Source organism: Oncorhynchus mykiss, chromosome 6 (assembly GCF_057628025.1).
Source record: "Oncorhynchus mykiss isolate SJ-2025 chromosome 6, ASM5762802v1, whole genome shotgun sequence".
Lineage (NCBI taxonomy): Eukaryota > Metazoa > Chordata > Actinopteri > Salmoniformes > Salmonidae > Oncorhynchus > Oncorhynchus mykiss.
This window is the reverse complement of record NC_143027.1, coordinates 437111-457256: the sequence shown is the minus strand read 5'-3', so window position 1 is coordinate 457256 and position 20146 is coordinate 437111. Positions and strand designations below refer to the sequence as shown.

At 47.9% G+C, this 20146-nt stretch overlaps 1 protein-coding gene across 8 annotated transcripts in view; it reads right to left on the bottom strand.

The window, feature by feature from the left end:
- The window catches only part of LOC110525129 (electrogenic sodium bicarbonate cotransporter 1), a 375195-nt gene that overhangs the window by 17977 nt on the left and 337072 nt on the right, over positions 1–20146 (bottom strand). For 4 of the 8 annotated variants that reach the window (XM_090239263.1, XM_036979185.2, XM_036979188.2 and 1 more), the window contains one exon: positions 14151–14226. The exons of the other annotated variants lie outside the window; for them this stretch is intronic. In XM_090239263.1, the coding sequence (XP_090095389.1) occupies positions 14151–14226 (76 nt within the window). The remainder of the gene's footprint in view (positions 1–14150; positions 14227–20146) is intronic. 8 annotated transcript variants of the gene reach the window in all.

The window sequence follows — 20146 nt, the reverse complement described above, 5'->3', positions numbered from 1 at the left end:
AGAGGGAGACACAGTCCAGCTAACAGAGACACAGCCCAGCTAACAGAGGATCACACCACCCAGCTAACAGAGGGAGACACAGCCCAGCTAACAGAGGGAGACACAGCCCAGCTAACAGAGGACCACACAGCCCAGCTAACAGAGGATCACACCACCCAGCTAACAGAGGGAGACAGCCCAGCTAACAGGGGGAGACACAGCCCAGCTAACAGGGGACCACACAGCCCAGCTAACAGAGGATCACACCACCCAGCTAACAGAGGGAAACACAGCCCAGCTAAGAGAGGAAGACACAGCCCAGCAAACAGGGGGAGACACAGCCCAGCTAACAGAGGAACACACAGCCGAGCTAACAGTGGAACACACAGCCCAGCTAACAGAGGAACACACAGCCCAGCTAACAGTGGGAGACACCGCCCAGCTTACAGAGGACCACACAGCCCAGCCATCAGAGGGAGACACAGTCCAGCTAACAGAGGGAGACACAGCCCAGCTTACAGTGGTCCACACAGCCCAGCTAACAGAGGGAGACACAGCCCAGCTAACAGAGGGACACACAGCCCAGCTAACAGAGGGAGACACCGCCCAGCTTACAGAGGTCCACAAAGCCCAGCTAACAGAGGGAGACACAGCCCAGCTAACAGAGACACAGCCCAGCTAACAGAGGACCACACAGCCCACATAACAGAGGACCACACAGCCCAGCTAATAGAGGGAGACACAGCCCAGCTAACAGAGGGAGACACAGCTCAGCTAACAGAGGGAGACACAGCCCAGCTAACAGAGGGAGACACCGCCCAGCTTACAGAGATCCACAAAGCCCAGCTAACAAAGGGAGACACAGCCCAGCTAACAGAGACACAGCCCAGCTAACAGAGGACCACACAGCCCACATAACAGAGGACCACACAGCCCAGCTAACAGAGGGAGACACAGCCCAGCTAACAGAGGACCACACAGCCCAGCTAACAGTGGAACACACAGCCCAGCTAACAGAGGAACACACAGCCCAGCTAACAGAGGACCACACCGCCCAGCTAACAGAGGGAGACACAGCCCAGCTAACAGAGGGAGACACAGCCCAGCTAACAGAGGGAGACACAGCCCAGCTAACAGAGGGAGACACACCCCACTTAACAGAGGAAAACACAGCCCAGCTAATAGAGGAACACACAGCCCAGCTAACAGAGGGAGACACAGCACAGCTAACAGAGGGAGACACAGCCCAGCTAACAGTGGGAGACACACCCCACTTAAGAGGGAAACACAGCCCAGCTAAGAGAGGAAGACACAGCCCAGCTTACAGAGGGAGACACCGCCCATTTTACAGAGGTCCACAAAGCCCAGCTAACAGAGGGAGACACAGTCCAGCTAACAGAGGATCACACCACCCAGCTAACAGAGGACCACACAGCCCAGCTAACAGAGGATCACACCACCCAGCTAACAGAGGGAAACACAGCCCAGCTAAGAGAGGAAGACACAGCCCAGCAAACAGGGGGAGACACAGCCCAGCTAACAGAGGAACACACAGCTGAGCTAACAGTGGAACACACAGCCCAGCTAACAGAGGAACACACATCCCAGCTAACAGTGGGAGACACCGCCCAGCTTACAGAGGACCACACAGCCCAGCCAACAGAGGGAGACACAGTCCAGCTAACAGAGGGAGACACAGCCCAGCTTACAGTGGTCCACACAGCCCAGCTAACAGAGGGAGACACAGCCCAGCTAACATAGGGACACACAGCCCAGCTAACAGAGGGAGACACCGCCCAGCTTACAGAGGTCCACAAAGCCCAGCTAACAGAGGGAGACACAGCCCAGCTAACAGAGACACAGCCCAGCTAACAGAGGACCACACAGCCCACATAACAGAGGACCACACAGCCCAGCTAACAGAGGGAGACACAGCCCAGCTAACAGAGGGAGACACAGCCCAGCTAACAGAGGGAGACACAGCCCAGCTAACAGAGGGAGACACCGCCCAGATTACAGAGATCCACAAAGCCCAGCTAACAAAGGGAGACACAGCCCAGCTAACAGAGACACAGCCCAGCTAACAGAGGACCACACAGCCCACATAACAGAGGACCACACAGCCCAGCTAACAGAGGGAGACACAGCCCAGCTAACAGAGGACCACACAGCCCAGCTAACAGTGGAACACACAGCCCAGCTAACAGAGGAACACACAGCCCAGCTAACAGAGGACCACACCGCCCAGCTAACAGAGGGAGACACAGCCCAGCTAACAGAGGGAGACACAGCCCAGCTAACAGAGGGAGACACACCCCACTTAACAGAGGAAAACACAGCCCAGCTAATAGAGGAACACACAGCCCAGCTAACAGAGGGAGACACAGCCCAGCTAACAGAGGGAGACACAGCCCAGCTAACAGTGGGAGACACACCCCACTTAAGAGGGAAACACAGCCCAGCTAAGAGAGGAAGACACAGCCCAGCTTACAGAGGGAGACACCGGCCATTTTACAGAGGTCCACAAAGCCCAGCTAACAGAGGGAGACACAGTCCAGCTAACAGAGGATCACACCACCCAGCTAACAGAGGGAAACACAGCCCAGCTAACAGAGGACCACACAGCCCAGCTAACAGAGGATCACACCGCCCAGCTAACAGAGGGAGACACAGCCCAGCTAACAGAGGGAGACACAGCCCAGCTAACAGAGGGAGACACAGCATAGCTAACAGTGGGAGACACACCCCACTTAAAAGCGGGAAACACAGCCCAGCTAAGAGAGGAAGACACAGCCCAGCAAACAAGGGGAGAAACAGCCCAGCTAACAGAGGAACACACAGCCCAGCTAACAGAGGGGGACACAGCCCAGCTAACAGAGGGAGACACACCCCAGCTAACAGAGGAACACACAGCCGAGCTAACAGTGGAACACACAGCCCAGCTAACAGAGGAACACACAGCCCAGCTAACAGAGGGAGACACCGCCCAGCTTACAGAGGACCATACAGCCCAGCCAACAGAGGGAGACACAGCCCAGCTAACAGAGGGAGACACAGCCCAGCTTACAGTGGTCCACACAGCCCAGCTAACAGGGGAGACACAGCCCAGCTAACAGAGACACAGCCCAGCTAAAAGAGGACCACACAGCCCACATAACAGAGGACCACACAGCCCAGCTAACAGAGGACCACACAGCCCAGCTAACAGAGGACCATACATCCCAGCCAACAGAGGGAGACACAACCCAGCTAACAGAGGGAGACACAGCCCAGCTAACAGAGGGAGACACCGCCCAGCTTACAGAGGTCCACAAAGCCCAGCTAACAGGGGAGACACAGCCCAGCTAACAGAGACACAGCCCAGCTAAAAGAGGACCACACAGCCCACATAACAGAGGACCACAAAGCCCAGCTAACAGAGTGAGACACAGCCCAGCTAACAGAGGGAGACACAGCCCAGCTAACAGAGGGAGACACAGCCCAGCTAACAGAGGGAGACATAGCCCAGCTAACAGAGGGAGACACAGCCCAGCTAACAGGGGGAGACACAGCCCAGCTAACAGAGGAACACACAGCCCAGCTAACAGAAGGGGACACACCACCGCTAACAGAGGAACACACAGCCCAGCTAACAGTGGAACACACAGCCCAGCTAACAGAGGGAGACACCGCCCAGCTTACAGAGGACCACACAGCCCAGCCAACAGAGGGAGACACAGTCCAGCTAACAGAGGGAGACACAGCCCAGCTTACAGTGGTCCACACAGCCCAGCTAACAGAGGGAGACACAGCCCAGCTAACAGAGGGAGACACCGCCCAGCTAACAGAGGGAGACACCGCCCAGCTAACAGAGGGAGACACAGCCCAGCTAACAGAGGGAGACACAGCCCAGCTAACAGGGGGGGACACAGCCCAGCTAACAGAGGGAGACACCGCCCAGCTTACAGAGGGAGACACAGCCCAGCTAACAGAGGGAGACACAGCCCAGCTAACAGAGACACAGCCCAGCTATCAGAGGACCACACAGCCCACATAACAGAGGACCACACAGCCCAGCTAACAGAGCGAGACACAGCCCAGCTAACAGAGGAACACACAGCCGAGCTAACAGTGGAACACACAGCCCAGCTAACAGAGGAACACACAGCCCAGCTAACAGAGGGAGACACCGCCCAGCTTACAGAGGACCATACAGCCCAGCCAACAGAGGGAGACACAGCCCAGCTAACAGAGGGAGACACAGCCCAGCTTACAGTGGTCCACACAGCCCAGCTAACAGGGGAGACACAGCCCAGCTAACAGAGACACAGCCCAGCTAAAAGAGGACCACACAGCCCACATAACAGAGGGAGACACAGCCCAGCTAACAGAGGACCACACAGCCCAGCTAACAGAGGACCATACATCCCAGCCAACAGAGGGAGACACAACCCAGCTAACAGAGGGAGACACAGCCCAGCTAACAGAGGGAGACACCGCCCAGCTTACAGAGGTCCACAAAGCCCAGCTAACAGGGGAGACACAGCCCAGCTAACAGAGACACAGCCCAGCTAAAAGAGGACCACACAGCCCACATAACAGAGGACCACACAGCCCAGCTAACAGAGTGAGACACAGCCCAGCTAACAGAGTGAGACACAGCCCAGCTAACAGAGGGAGACACAGCCCAGCTAACAGAGGGAGACATAGCCCAGCTAACAGAGGGAGACACAGCCCAGCTAACAGGGGGAGACACAGCCCAGCTAACAGAGGAACACACAGCCCAGCTAACAGAAGGGGACACACCACCGCTAACAGAGGAACACACAGCCCAGCTAACAGTGGAACACACAGCCCAGCTAACAGAGGGAGACACCGCCCAGCTTACAGAGGACCACACAGCCCAGCCAACAGAGGGAGACACAGTCCAGCTAACAGAGGGAGACACAGCCCAGCTTACAGTGGTCCACACAGCCCAGCTAACAGAGGGAGACACAGCCCAGCTAACAGAGGGAGACACCGCCCAGCTAACAGAGGGAGACACCGCCCAGCTAACAGAGGGAGACACAGCCCAGCTAACAGAGGGAGACACAGCCCAGCTAACAGAGGGAGACACAGCCCAGCTAACAGAGGGAGACACAGCCCAGCTAACAGAGGGAGACACCGCCCAGCTTACAGAGGGAGACACAGCCCAGCTAACAGAGGGAGACACAGCCCAGCTAACAGAGACACAGCCCAGCTAACAGAGGACCACACAGCCCAGCTAACAGAGGACCACACAGCCCAGCTAACAGAGCGAGACACAGCCCAGCTAACAGAGGACCACACAGCCCAGCTAACAGAGGGAGACACAGCCCAGCTAACAGAGGGAGACACAGCCCAGCTAACAGAGGGAGACACAGTCCAGCTAACAGAGGGAGACACAGCCCAGCTAACAGAGGGAGACACAGCCCAGCTAACAGAGGGAGACACAGCCCAGCTAACAGAGGACCACACAGCCCACATAACAGAGGACCACACAGCCCAGCTAACAGAGGGAGACACAGCCCAGCTAACAGAGGACCACACAGCCCAGCTAACAGTGGAACACACAGCCCAGCTAACAGAGGAACACACAGCCCAGCTAACAGAGGGAGACACCGCCCAGCTTACAGAGGACCACACAGCCCAGCCAACAGAGGGAGACACCGCCCAGCTTACAGTGGTCCACACAGCCCAGCTAACAGAGGGAGACACAGCCCAGGTAACAGAGGGAGACACAGCCCAGGTAACAGAGGGAGACACAGCCCAGCTAACAGAGGAACACACAGCCCAGCTTACAGAGGACCACACAGCCCAGCCAACAGAGGGAGACACAGTCCAGCTAACAGAGGGAGACACAGCCCAGCTTACAGTGGTCCACACAGCCCAGCTAACAGAGGGAGACACAGCCCAGCTAACAGAGGGAGACACAGCCCAGCTAACAGAGGGAGACACCGCCCAGCTTACAGAGGTCCACAAAGCCCAGCTAACAGAGGGAGACACAGCCCAGCTAACAGAGACACAGCCCAGCTAACAGAGGACCACACAGCCCACATAACAGAGGACCACACAGCCCAGCTAACAAAGGGAGACACAGCCCTTCTAACAGAGGACCACACAGCCCAGCTAACAGAGGGAGACACAGCCCAGCTAACAGAAGGAGACACCGCTCAGCTTACAGAGGTCCACAAAGCCCAGCTAACAAAGGGAGACACAGCCCAGCTAACAGAGACACAGCCCAGCTAACAGAGGACCATACAGCCCACATAACAGAGGACCACACAGCCCAGCTAACAGAGGGAGACACAGCCCAGCTAACAGAGGACCACACAGCCCAGCTAACAGTGGAACACACAGCCCAGCTAACAGAGGAACACACAGCCCAGCTAACAGAGGACCACACAGCCCAGCCAACAGAGGGAGACACAGCCCAGCTAACAGAGGGAGACACAGCCCAGCTTACAGTGGTCCACACAGCCCAGCTAACAGAGGGAGACACAGCCCAGCTAACAGAGGGAGACACAGCCCAGCTAACAGAGGGAGACACCGCCCAGCTTACAGAGGTCCACAAAGCCCAGCTTACAGAGGGAGACACAGCCCAGCTAACAGAGACACAGCCCAGCTAACAGAGGACCACACAGCCCAGCTAACAGAGGACCACACCGCCCAGCTAACAGAGGGAGACACAGCACAGCTAAAAGAGGGAGACACAGCCCAGCTAACAGATCGAGACACAGCCCAGCTAACAGACGGAGACACACCCCACTTAACAGAGGGAAACACAGCCCAGCTAACAGAGGGAGAAACACCCCGGCTAACAGAGGAACACACAACCCAGCTAACAGAGGGAGACACAGCCCAGCTTACAGTGGTCCACACAGCCCAGCTAACAGATGGAGACACAGCCCAGCTAACAGAGGGAGACACAGCCCAGCTAACAGAGGGAGACACAGCCCAGCTAACAGAAGGAGACACAGCCCAGCTAACAGAGACACAGCAAAGCTAACAGAGGAACACACAGCCCAGCTAACAGAGGACCACACCGCCCAGCTAACAGAAGGAGACACAGCCCAGCTAACAGAGACACAGCAAAGCTAACAGAGGAACACACAGCCCAGCTAACAGAGGACCACACCGCCCAGCTAACAGAAGGAGACACAGCCCAGCTAACAGAGGGAGACACAGCCCAGCTAACAGAGGGAGACACAGCCCAGCCAACAGTGGGAGACACACCCCACTTAACAGAGGGAAACACAGCCCAGCTAACAGTGGGAGACACAGCCCAGCTAACAGTAGGAGACACAGCCCAGCTAACAGTAGGAGACACAGCCCAGCTAACAGGGGGAGACACAGCCCAGCTAACAGAGGGAGACACAGCCAGGTAAGAGAGGAAGACACAGCCCAGCTAACAGAGGGAGACACAGCCCAGCTAACAGAGGAAGACACAGCCCAGCTAACAGAGGAAGACACAGCCCAGCTAACAGAGGGAGACACAGCCCAGCTAACAGAGGAACACACAGCCCAGCTAACAGAGGAACACACAGCCCAGCTAACAGAGGACCACACAGTAACAATATGCTTATGTTTCTAGCTCCAACAGTAATACCTAACAATATGTTTGTGTTTCTAGCTCCAACAGTAATACCTAACAATATGCTTGTGTTTCTAGCTCCAACAGTAGAGTGACACCTACCAATATGCTTGTGTTTCTAGCTCCAACAGTACAGTAATATCTAACAATATGCTTGTGTTTCTAGCGCCAACAGTAGAGTAATACCTAACAATATGCTGTGTTTCTAGCTCCAACAGTAATACCTAAAAATATGCTTGTGTTTCTAGCTCCAACAGTACAGTAATACCTAACAATATGCTTGTATTTCTAGCTCCAACAGTACAGTAATACCTAGCAATATGCTTGTGTTTCTAGCTCCAACAGTAATACCTAGCAATATGCTTCTGTGTTTCTAGCTCCAACAGTAGAGTAATACCTAACAATATGCTTGTGTTTCTAGCTCCAACAGTACAGTAATACCTAACAATATGCTTGTGTTTCTAGCTCCAACAGTAGAGTAACACCTACCAATATGCTTGTGTTTCTAGCTCCAACAATACAGTAATACCTAACAATATGCTTGTGTTTCTAGCTCCAACAGTACAGTAATACCTAGCAATATGCTTGTGTTTCTAGCTCCAACAGTAATACCTAGCAATATGCTTCTGTGTTTCTAGCTCCAACAGTAATACCTAACAATATGCTTGTGTTTCTAGCTCCAACAGTACAGTAATACCTAGCAATATGCTTGTGTTTCTAGCTCCAACAGTAGAGTAATACCTAACAATATGCTTGTGTTTCTAGCTCCAACAGTAGATAAATACCTAACAATATGCTTGTGTTTCTAGCTCCAACAGTAATACTTAACAATATGCTTGTGTTTCTAGCTCCAACAGTAGAGTAATACCTAATAATATGCTTGTGTTTCTAGCTCCAACAGTAATACCTAACAATATGCTTGTGTTTCTAGCTCCAACAGTACAGTAATACCTTGCAATATGCTTGTGTTTCTAGCTCCAACAGTAGAGTAATACCTACCAATATGCTTGTGTTTCTAGCTCTAACAGTAGAGAAATACCTAACAATATGCTTGTGTTTCGGTTGTGCTTCGGTTGCGTTTTCCTCAGTTTTCCTTTACTGAAGTCCCCAGCTAAAATAAATGCGACCTCAGGATATGCGGTTTCCATTTTACACGAAGTCTAGTGCAGTTCCTTGAGATCCGTTACGGTGTCGACTTGAGCGGGAATATATACGGCCGTGATGACCAAAGATAATTCTCTGCTGTCTCCATTTTGATGGTGAGGTATTCCAGATTTGTAGAACAAAAAGACTTGAGGTCCTGTACGTAACACCAATCACACCCTAAGTAGTTAATCAACACACACCTCCACCTTTCTTTTTCCCGGAGAGTTCTTTCTTCCTGTCCACGGGATGGACAGAGAACTCCTGGAACAGTATATCTGGAGAGAGCCATGACCCTCAGCTCGTGTACTTTATTGTCCAGGGACTGAACATTAGCGGGTAATATATTTGTATTTTTTTTATTTATTATGGGTCCCCATTAGTTCCTGCCAGGGCAGCAGCTACTCTTCCAGGGGTTCAACAAAATTAAGGCAGTTACAAATAAATAAAAACATTACATTTCACAACAGATTTCACAACACATTAAGTGTGTGCCCTTAGGCCACTACTCTAGTACCACACATCTACAGTGGTTCCTCCTTTAAAAGTTGTGTCATACTGTGGTACACCTTGCATGCAACTGCAGAATTCTGTGGCATGTCATATAATTGTCAGCCATTTTTTTCTGTTACTGCAAGTTATTGCTAGTTGGACCACCAGAGGGCATCTTTGAGAAGCATTTGACAGTATTCTGTATTGGCATTACCAGAGAATTTAAAACCTTTTTTTGCAATAACATGGTATATGGGATTGATTTTAAGAAATTTGGCTTAAATAATTTGATTAATATTATGGTGTTTCTATTCAGAGAAAAATGAAAAACGAAACCCTCAGGGTTTCCATTAGGATTGAATGGAAAATATGGCGCTGTACAACGTGACGGTCGGGAGTAGGCTACAGGATTGGACGATTCTGAATTGTTTGCCTTCATTAGACAACTTTGTTCCAATATTTCTGTAAATCAGTGATATTTATTCCCATAGTAATTCATTATGGATCCATAACTAAATCAACATCTGCATATTGAAAGAGTATTTTTTATTTTATTAACGAAATGTGTTTATTTGTTTAGGCTAATGGGCAGTCTACAATACATACTATAGTAAACATGAGAAAGTGTCTAATTCCTTACATAAGGGAAAGCAGGCCATGTTTGTACTACAGAATATGGGGCACGTGGGGGACAGGTGTTATTTTATAGTTGTGAAGTCTTCACTATTATTCTACAATGTAGAAAATAGTAAAAATAAAGAAAATATCTATTGCGTTCCTCACAGTGTGCAGCTTGAGCCCCACCCTCTTCAAGATACTGTATAAATCAATGAATTGGCAAGGGCACTAGAACAGTCTGGAGCACCTGGCCTCACCTGACTAGAATCCAAAGCAAAATGTCTACTGTTTGCTGATGATCTGGTGCTTCTGTCCCCAATCAAGAAGGGAAGGCAAGAAGGGCCTTCTATGCCATCAAAAGGAACATATCATTCGACATACCAACTGGGATCTGGCTAAAAATACTTGAATCAGTTATAGAACCCATTGCCCTTTATAGTTGTGAGGTCTGGGATCTGCTCACCAACCAAGAATTCACAAAATGGGACAAACACCAAATGAAAGTATTCTGCAAAAATATCCTGGGTGTAAAACGTAAAACACGAAATAATGCATGAGGAGCAGAATTAGGGCGATACCCACTAATTATCGAAATCCAGAAAAGAGCCGTTAAATTCTACAACCACCTAAAAGGAAGCGATTCCCAAACCTTCCAACAAAGCCATCACCTACAGAGAGATTAACCTGGAGAAGAGTCCCCTAAGCAAACTGGTCCTGGGCTCTGTTCACAAACAGACGCCACAGAGCCCCAGGACAGCAACACAATTAGACCCAACCAAGTCATGAGAAAACAGAAAGATAAATACAACATAGACAAAGACAAAAACAAAGGAACTAAGGTCAGAACGTGACAGTACCCCCCCCCCCCCCCAAAGGTGCGGACTCCGGCCGCAAAACCTGAACCTATAGGGGAGGGTCTGGGTAGGCGTCTGTCCGCGGTGGCGGCTCTGGCGCGGGACGTGGACCCCACTTCACCATAGTTTTATTGCGCCTCTTAGCCCGCCTCCGTGGCCTCTTTAGAGCGGCTACCCTCGCCACCGACCTTGGACTGGGGACCCACGCCACGGGTCCCGAATGGATTGGAGATTCCGGCAGCGCCGGACAGGCGGGAGACTCCAGGCGGGAGATTCTGGCATCGCCTGGCTGACTGATGGCTCTGGCATCGCCTGGCTGACTGATGGCTCTGGCAGCTCCTGGCTGACTGACGGCTCTGGCAGCTCCTGGCTTGCTGACGGCTCTAGCAGCTCCTGGCTTGCTGACGGCTCTGGCAGCTCCTGGCTGACTGACGGCTCTGGCAGCCCCTGGCTGACTGACGGCTCTGGCAGCTCCTGGCTGACTGACGGCTCAGGACAGACTGGCGGCTCTGGCAGCTCAGGACAGACTGGCGGCTCTGGCAGCTCAGGACAGACTGGGGGCTCTGGCAGTTCAGGACAGACTGGCGGCTCTGGCAGCTCAGGACAGATGGGAGACTCTGGCAGCTCAGGACAGACGGGAGACTCTGGCAGCTCAGGACAGGCGAGAGACTCTGGCAGCTCAGGACAGACGGGAGACTCTGGCAGCTCAGGACAGACGAGAGACTCTGGCAGCTCAGGACAGATGGGAGACTCTGGCAGCTCAGGACAGACGAGAGACTCTGGCAGCTCAGGACAGACGAGAGACTCTGGCAGCTCAGGACAGATGGGAGACTCTGGCAGTGCTGGAGAGGAGGAAGGCTCTGACAGCACTTGACAGGTGGGAGCACCTGTAGGGAGAAGACGGAGAGACAGCCTGGTGCGGGGGGCTGCCACTGGAGGGAGGGCATGTACGTGGAAGTGGGACCGGATAGACCGGACCGTGAAGGTGCACTGGAGCTCTTGAGCACCGAGCCTGCCAAACCTTAACCTGGTCGAATGCTCCCCGTAGCCAGGCCAGTGAGGCGAGGTGGAATAGCCCGCACTGGGCTGTGCTGGCAAACCGGGGACACCATGCGTAAGGCTGGTGCCATGTACGCCAGCCCGAGGAGACACACTGGAGACCAGATGCACAGAGCCGGCTTCATGGCACCTGGCTCAATGCCCACTCTAGCCCGGACGATACGGGGAGCTGGGATGTAGCGCACCGGGCTATGCACACGCATCGGGGACACCGTGCACTCCACAGCATAACACGGTGCCTGCCCGGTCCCTCTCTCTCTCTCCGGTAAGCACGGGAAGTTGGCGCAGGTCTCCTACCTGACTTCGCCACACTCCCCGTGTGCCCCTCCCAATAACTTTTTGGGGCTGCCTCTCAGGCTTCCAGCCTCGCCGCCGTGCTGCCTCCTCATACCACCGCCTCTCGGCTTTCGCTGCCTCCAGCTCAACCTTGGGGCGGCGATATTCTCCAGCCTGTGCCCATGGTACCATCCAGAATCTCCTCCCAAGTCCAGGAGTTCTGCAATCGCTGCTGCTGCCCGTTATCATGCTGCTTGGTCCTTTTGTGGTGGGTGTTTCTGTAACGGATCTCGTAGCGTGGTAAGTGTCCATAATGTTTAATAAAAACATAAACTGAACACTACGAAATACAAATCAATAAACGTGAAATAAACGAACCAGTCCCGTGTGGCGACAAACACTGACACGGAAGAAAAACACCCACAACCCAAAACTGAAACCCAGGCTACCTATGTATGATTCTCAATCAGGGACAACAATTGACAGCTGCCTCTGATTGAGAACCATACTAGGCCCAACTCAAAAATGAACATAGAAAAACAAACATAGACTGCCCACCCCAACTCACGCCCTGACCATACTAAAACAAAGACAAAAACAAAGGAACTAAGGTCAGAACGTGACAACAGTGTGAAATCCCAGCAGCACTAGCCACTTTAACTATGCCACTTTGTTTACATACTCATCTCATATGTATATACTGTACTCAATACCATCTACTGTATCTTGCCTATGCCTCTCTGTACCATCACTCATTCATATATCTTTATGTACATATTCTTTATCCCCTTACACTTGTGTCTATAAGGTAGTAGTTTTGGAATTGTTAGCTAGATTACTCGTTGGTTATTACTGCATTGTCGGAACTAGAAGCACAAGCATTTCGCTACACTCGCATTAACATCTGTTAACCATGTGTATGTGACAAATAAAATTTGATTTGATTTGATTTGTGATTTGCCTCAAGAAAAGGGCAACCAGTGAAGAACAAACACCTCTGTAATTACAACTCATATTTATGTTTATAGATTTTCCCTTTTGTACTTTAACCATTTGTACATCGTTATTCTTTCGATCTTTTGTATGTAATGAACATTTTTTTATTGTTTACCTTCATGTTTGTATATTATCTATTTCACTTGCTTTGGCAATGTAAACATAAGTTTCCCATGCCAATAAAACCCATTACATTTAAATTGAATTGAATTGAGAGAGAGAGGGAGAGAGTAGACCCAACCAAATCATTAGAAAACAAAAAAGATAATTACTTGACACATTGGAAGGAATTAACAAAAAAACTGAGCAAACTAGAATGCTATTTGGCCCTAAACAGAGAGTACACAGTGGCAGAATACCTGACCACTGTGACTGACCCAAACTTAAGGAAAGCTTTGACTATGTACAGACTCAGTGAGCATAGCCTTGCCATTGAGAAAGGCCACCGTAGTCAGACCTGGCTCTCAAGAGAAGACACAAAATTAGGTGGAAACTGAGCTGCACTTCCTAACCTCCTGTCCAATGTACGACCATATTAGAGACACATATTTCCCTCAGATTACACAGATCCATAAAGAATTCAAAAAACAAACCCAATTTTGATAAACTCCCATATCTACTGGATGAAATACCACAGTGTTCCATTACAGCAGCAAGATTTGTGACCTGTTGCCACAAGAAAAGGGCAACCAGTGAAGAACAAACACCATTGTAAATACAACCCATATTTATGCTTATTTATTTTCCCTCTTGTACTTTAACCATTTGCACACCGTTACAACACTGTATATTTACGTAATATGACATGTGTAATGTCTTTATTGTTTTGAAACTTCTGTATGTGTAAAGTTTACTGTTAATTTTTATTGTTTGTTTCACTTTTGTATATTATTTACCTGAATTGAGAGAGAGTGAGAAAGAGAGAGGGGGAGGGGGACAACAGAGAGAGAGAGAGAGAGAGAGAGACTTTAGAGGCATGCAGAGAGAATCAATAAGTGACAGACGGACACCTCCCCCACTAAAACCTCTGAAGGCAGAGAGAGAGAGAGAGACTGCAGAGCAGAGTAGGAGTGAAAGATGAGGAAGAGGTTCTTCCATCCGTCAGACAGGACAGCTCTACTCACTGGCGGATGCTTTATTACCTAAGAAAGGTTCCTGCTCCATCATGTCCATGGGGATCTTAATGCTGGGGACATTCTCAGTGTAGGGGAAGTCAGACTGTAGGGGACATAGCAACAAATAGTGACTGTAGGGGACAGAGCAACATAGTCTAAATGTACATAGCAACATAAACTCTGACTGTACATAGCAACAGATGATCTGACTGTATGTGCCATTGTAACAGATAATCAGACTGTAGGGGACATAGCAACAGAAACTCTGACTGTTGGGAAAAAATAACATATCATCTGACTGTAGAGACCTAGCAATAGAGTCTGACTGTAGGGGACATAGCAACACTCTGAACGTTGGGGACATAGTAATAAATACTCTGACTGTAGGGGACAGAGCAACAGAGTGTGATTGTACCTAGCAACATGTACTCTGACGGTAGTTGACATAGCAACAGAGTCTGACTGTAGGGGACATAGCAACAGATTATCTGACTGTAGGGGACATAGCAACAGATACTCTGACTGTCGGGGACATTTTAATAAATACTCTGACTGTAGGGGACATAGCAACAGAAACTTGGACTGTAGGGGACATAGCAACAGAAACTCTGACTGTAGGGGACATAGTAATACATACTCTGACTGTAGGGGACATAGCAACAGACACTCTGACTGTAGGGGACATAGGTACTCTGACTGTAGGGGACATAGCAACAGATACTCTGACTGTCGGGGACATTTTAATAAATACTCTGACTGTAGGGGACATAGCAACAGAAACTCGGACTGTAGGGGACATAGAAACAGATACTCTGACTGTCAGGGAGATTTTAATAAATACTCGGACTGTAGGGGACATAGCAACAGAAACTCGGACTGTAGGGGACATAGCAACAGATACTCTGACTGTAGGGGAAACAGTAATAAATACTCTGACTGTAGGGGACATAGCAACATTCTCATTTTAGAGGTAGTCTCGCTCTAGAGTAAATAGCATTCAAGAGAGGAAATGTAAAGACCTGCATGTCCATTTCCTGCTCGGGTGTATTGTGAACACTCAGCAGACATGTAAGGCAATTCTGTGTTTCCCATTTCAATCTCACTGAATTCAAAGTGACAGTTCTGCTTGGCTGCTGCATTTCTCTGGTCCTGTGATGATACAGTCTAACTGTGTATCTCTGGTCCTGTGATGATACAGTCTAACTGTGTATCTCTGGTCCTGTGATGATACAGTCTAACTGTGCATCTCTGGTCCTGTGATGATACAGCCTAACTGTGGTTCTCTGGTCCTGTGATGATACAGTCTAACTGTGGTTCTCTGGTCCTGTGATGATACAGTCTAACTGTGTTTCTCTGGTCCTGTGATGACACAGTCTAACGTTGTTTCTCTGGTCCTGTGATGACACAGTCTAACTATGTTTCTCTGGTCCTGTGATGATACAGTTTAACTGTGCTTCTCTGGTCCTGTGATGACACAGTCTAACGGTGTTTCTCTGGTCCTGTGATGATACAGTCTAACTGTGGTTCTCTGGTCCTGTGATGACACAGTCTAAATGTGTTTCTCTGGTCCTGTGATGATACAGTCTAACTGTGTTTCTCTGGTCCTGTGATGACACAGTCTAACTATGTTTCTCTGGTCCTGTGATGATACAGTCTAACTGTGTTTCTCTGGTCCTGTGATGATACAGTCTAACTGTGGTTCTCTGGTCCTGTGATGACACAGTCTAACTGTGTTTCTCTGATCCTGTGATGATATAGTCTAACTGTGTTTCTCTGGTCCTGTGATGATACAGTCTAACTGTGTTTCTCTGGTCCTGTGATGACACAGTCTAATGGTGTTTCTCTGGTCCTGTGATGATACAGCCTAACTGTGGTTCTCTGGTCCTGTGATGATACAGTCTAACTGTGTTTCTCTGGTCCTGTGATGATACAGTCTAACTGTGGTTCTCTGGTCCTGTGATGATACAGTCTAACTGTGTTTCTCTGGACCTGTGATGACACAGTCTAACGTTGTTTCTCTGGTCCTGTGATGACACAGTCTAACTATGTTTCTCTGGTCCTGTGATGATACAGTCTAACTGTGTTTCTCTGGTCCTGTGATGATACAGTCTAACTTTGCTTCTCTCATCCTGTGATGACACAGTCTAACGGTGTTTCTCTGGTCCTGTGATGATACAGTCTAACTGTGTTTCTCTGGTCCTGTGATGATACAGTCTAACGGTGTTTCTCTGGTCCTGTGATGATACAGTCTAACTGTGTTTCTCTGGTCCTGTGATGATACAGTCTAACTGTGCTTCTCTGGTCGTGTGATGACACAGTCTAACTGTGTTTCTCTGGTCCTTTGATGCTTCAGTCTGACTGTGGTTCACTGGTGCTGTGATGCTACAGTCTAACTCAGCTGAACACCAGAACACAGTAAAACATAAAAGAAAAGGATTAGACCCATGAGAAAGCTGACCATCTAGAACGGTGGTAGAACCTAACACTGATCTAGAATGTTGGTGGAATCTACCGTTGATCTATACTGAACAAAAATATAAACACAACATGCAACAATATCAAATTTTTTACTGAGTTAATTTAAGGAAATCGGTCAATTGAGATGAATTCATTAGGTCCTAATCTATGTATTTCACGACTGATTGTTGGTCACAGATACCTTTTAAAAAAGGTAGGGGCGTGGATCAGAAAACCAGTCAGTATCTGGTTTGACCACCATTTGCCTCATGCAGCACGACACATCTCCTTCACATAGAGTTGATCTGGTTGGTGATTGTGGCCTGTGGAATGTTGTCCCACTCCTCTTCAATGGCTGTGCGAAGTTTCTGGATATTGGTGGCAACTGGAACACGCTGTCATACACGTCAATACAGAGCATCCCAAACATGCTTGATGGGTGATATGTCTGGTGAGTATGCAGGCCATGGAAATACTGGGACATGTTCAGCGTCCAGGAATTGTGTACAGATCCATGCGACATGGGGCTGTGCAATATCATGCTGAAACATGAAGTTATGGTGGGATCTCGTCACAGTATCTCTGTGCATTCAAATAGCCATTGATGAAATGCAATTGTGTTTGTTGTCCGTAGCTTATGCCTGCCCATACTATAGCCCCACTGCCACCATGGGGCACTCTGTTCACAACGTTGACATCAGCAAACCACTCGCCTACACAACGCCATTCGCCTACACAACGCCATTGTGAGGCCATTTGGACATACTGCCAAATTTTCTAAAACAATGTTGGAGGCGGCTTATGGTAGAGAAATTAACATACAGTTCTTCAACAGGTCTGGTGGACATTCCTACAGTCAGCATGCCAATTGCATGCTCGCTCAAAACTTGTGGCATTGCGTTTTGTGACAAAACTTCACATTTTAGAGTGGCCTTTTATTGTCCCCAGCACAAGATGCACCTGTGTAATGATCATGCTGTTTAATCAGATTCTTTATTATGCCACACTTGTCAGGTGGATGGATTATCTTGGCAAAGGAGAAATGCTCACTAAAGGGGATGTAACATTTCTGTAATGTTTTATTTCAGCCCATGAAACATAGGACCAACACTTTACATGTTGCGCTTATATTTTTGTTCAGTGTGGAACATTGTTAGAACTTAAAGGGATAGTTCATTTGTGACATGAATCCCATTCAAGTCATGGGACATATATATACAAATAATGTGCTCATCATGTTCGAATCATCTATAAGTGACTTTGTTGACCTGCACAATCATGTCAGATGATTTGGACATGTGCGAAAAATGCTAATATCGGTCCCATGACATGAATGGGATTTGTGCCAATGCTAAAACGTTAGCATGTGGAAACAAAACTAAATCATAGATTTCAGTCATACACTGCTTATAGGGCAAGGATGTCATTTCGTAATTTAGGTGAACAATCCCTTTCATGCTGATCTGGAACACTGGTAGAATCAAATGCTGATCTAGAATGTTAGTAGACTCTAATGCTGATCTAGAATGTTAGTAGAATCCAATGTGGATCTAGAATGGTAGTATAGTTAAATGTTGACTAATATTTATGATATAACATAGCTTTACTACTGTTCCTTAATTATTTGTAAAAAAAACATGTAAATAGTTATTTCTCTTAAAACTACATTTTTGGTTAAGGGAAGTGAGTTAATTGTAAGTAAGCATTTCACTGTAAGGTGAAGACATGTTGTATTCAGCGCATGTGACAAATACAATTTGATTTAATTTTCATTTGAACCCTGACTAAAACAACGATACAATCTAAAGCTGATCTAGAACAATGATATAGCCTAACCCTGAACAACAACAATAATAGAACCTAACCCTAATCTAGAACAATGATATAACCTAACCCAGATATAGAACAATGATATAACATAACCCTGATTTATAACAATGATAGTATCTAAAGTTGATCTAGAACAATAATAGATCCTAACCCTGACCTAGAACAATGACCAAACCCTGATTTAAAACAATTAAGGCATCTAAAGCTGATTTAGAACAATGTTGTATTCTAACCCCGATCTACGACAATAATATAACCTAACTCTGATCTAGAACAATGATAGAACCGGACGCTGATTTCGAACAATGATAGCATCTAAAGCTGATGTAGAACAATGACAGAAACAAACCCTAATCTAGAACAATGATAGAACCTAATCCTGATTTTGAACAATGATAGAATCTAAACCTGATCTCCAACAATGATAGAACCTAACCCTGATCTACAACAATGATATAACCTAAACCTGATCTCCAACAATGATAGAACCTAACCCTGATCTACAACAATGATATAACCTAAACCTGATCTCCAACAATGATAGAACCTAATCCTGATTTGGAACCATGATAGAATCTAAAGCTGATCATCAACAACGATGGAATCTAACCCCGATTTAGAATAATGATAGAAACTAACCCTGATTAAGAACAATGACAGAATCTGACACTTCTTTGGGACTGGGGGCAGTATTGAGCAGCTTGGATAAAAAGTTGCCCAGAGTAAACTGCCTGCTACGCAGCCATAAAAGCTAGATTATGCATATTATTAGTAGATTTGGATAGAAAACACTCTGAAGTTTCTAAAACAGTTTGAATGATATCTGTGAGTATAACATAACTCATATGGCAGGCAAGAACCTGAAAGAAAAATCCAACCAGGAAGTGGGAAATCTGAGGTTTGTAGTTTTTCAACTCATTGCCTATCGAATATACAGTGTCTATGGGGTCATATTGCACTTCCTAAGGCTTCCACTAGATGTCAATAGTCTTTAGAACCTTGTTTGAGGCTTCTACTGTGAAGGAGGGGGGAATGAGAGCTGATTGAGCCAGAGGTCTGGCAGAGTGCCATGAGCTGATCACGCCCGCACACGTGAGAGCAACCTGCGTTCCATTGCATTTCTACAGACAAAGGAATTCTCTGGATGAAACATTATTGAAGATTTATGTTAAAAACATCCTAAAGACTGATTCTACATATCATTTGACATGTTGCTACGGACTGTAACGGAACTTTTTGACTTTTCGTCTGGACCTAGTGTAGCACCTCATGAATTTGGATTACTGGGCTAAATGCGCTAACAACAAGGAGGTATTTGGACATAATCGAACAAAACAAACATTTATTGTGGAACTGGGATTCCTGGGAGTGCATTCTGATGAAGATCATCAAAGGTAAGTGAATATTTATAATTCTATTCCTGACTTCTGTTGACTCCACAACATGGCGGATATCTGGCTTGTTTTTGTGTCTGAGCGCTGTACTCAGATTATTGCATGGTGTGCTTTTTCCATCAAGCTTTTTTTAAATCTGACAAAGCGGTTGCATTAAGGAGAAGTGAATCTGAAATTCCATGCATAACACTTCTTTATCTTTTATCAATGTTTATTATGAGTATTTCTGTAAATTGATGTGGGTCTCTGCAAAATCACCGGATGTTTTGGAACTACTGAAAATAACGTGACAATGTAAACTGAGATTTTTGGATGTAAATGTGAACTTTATCGAACAAAACA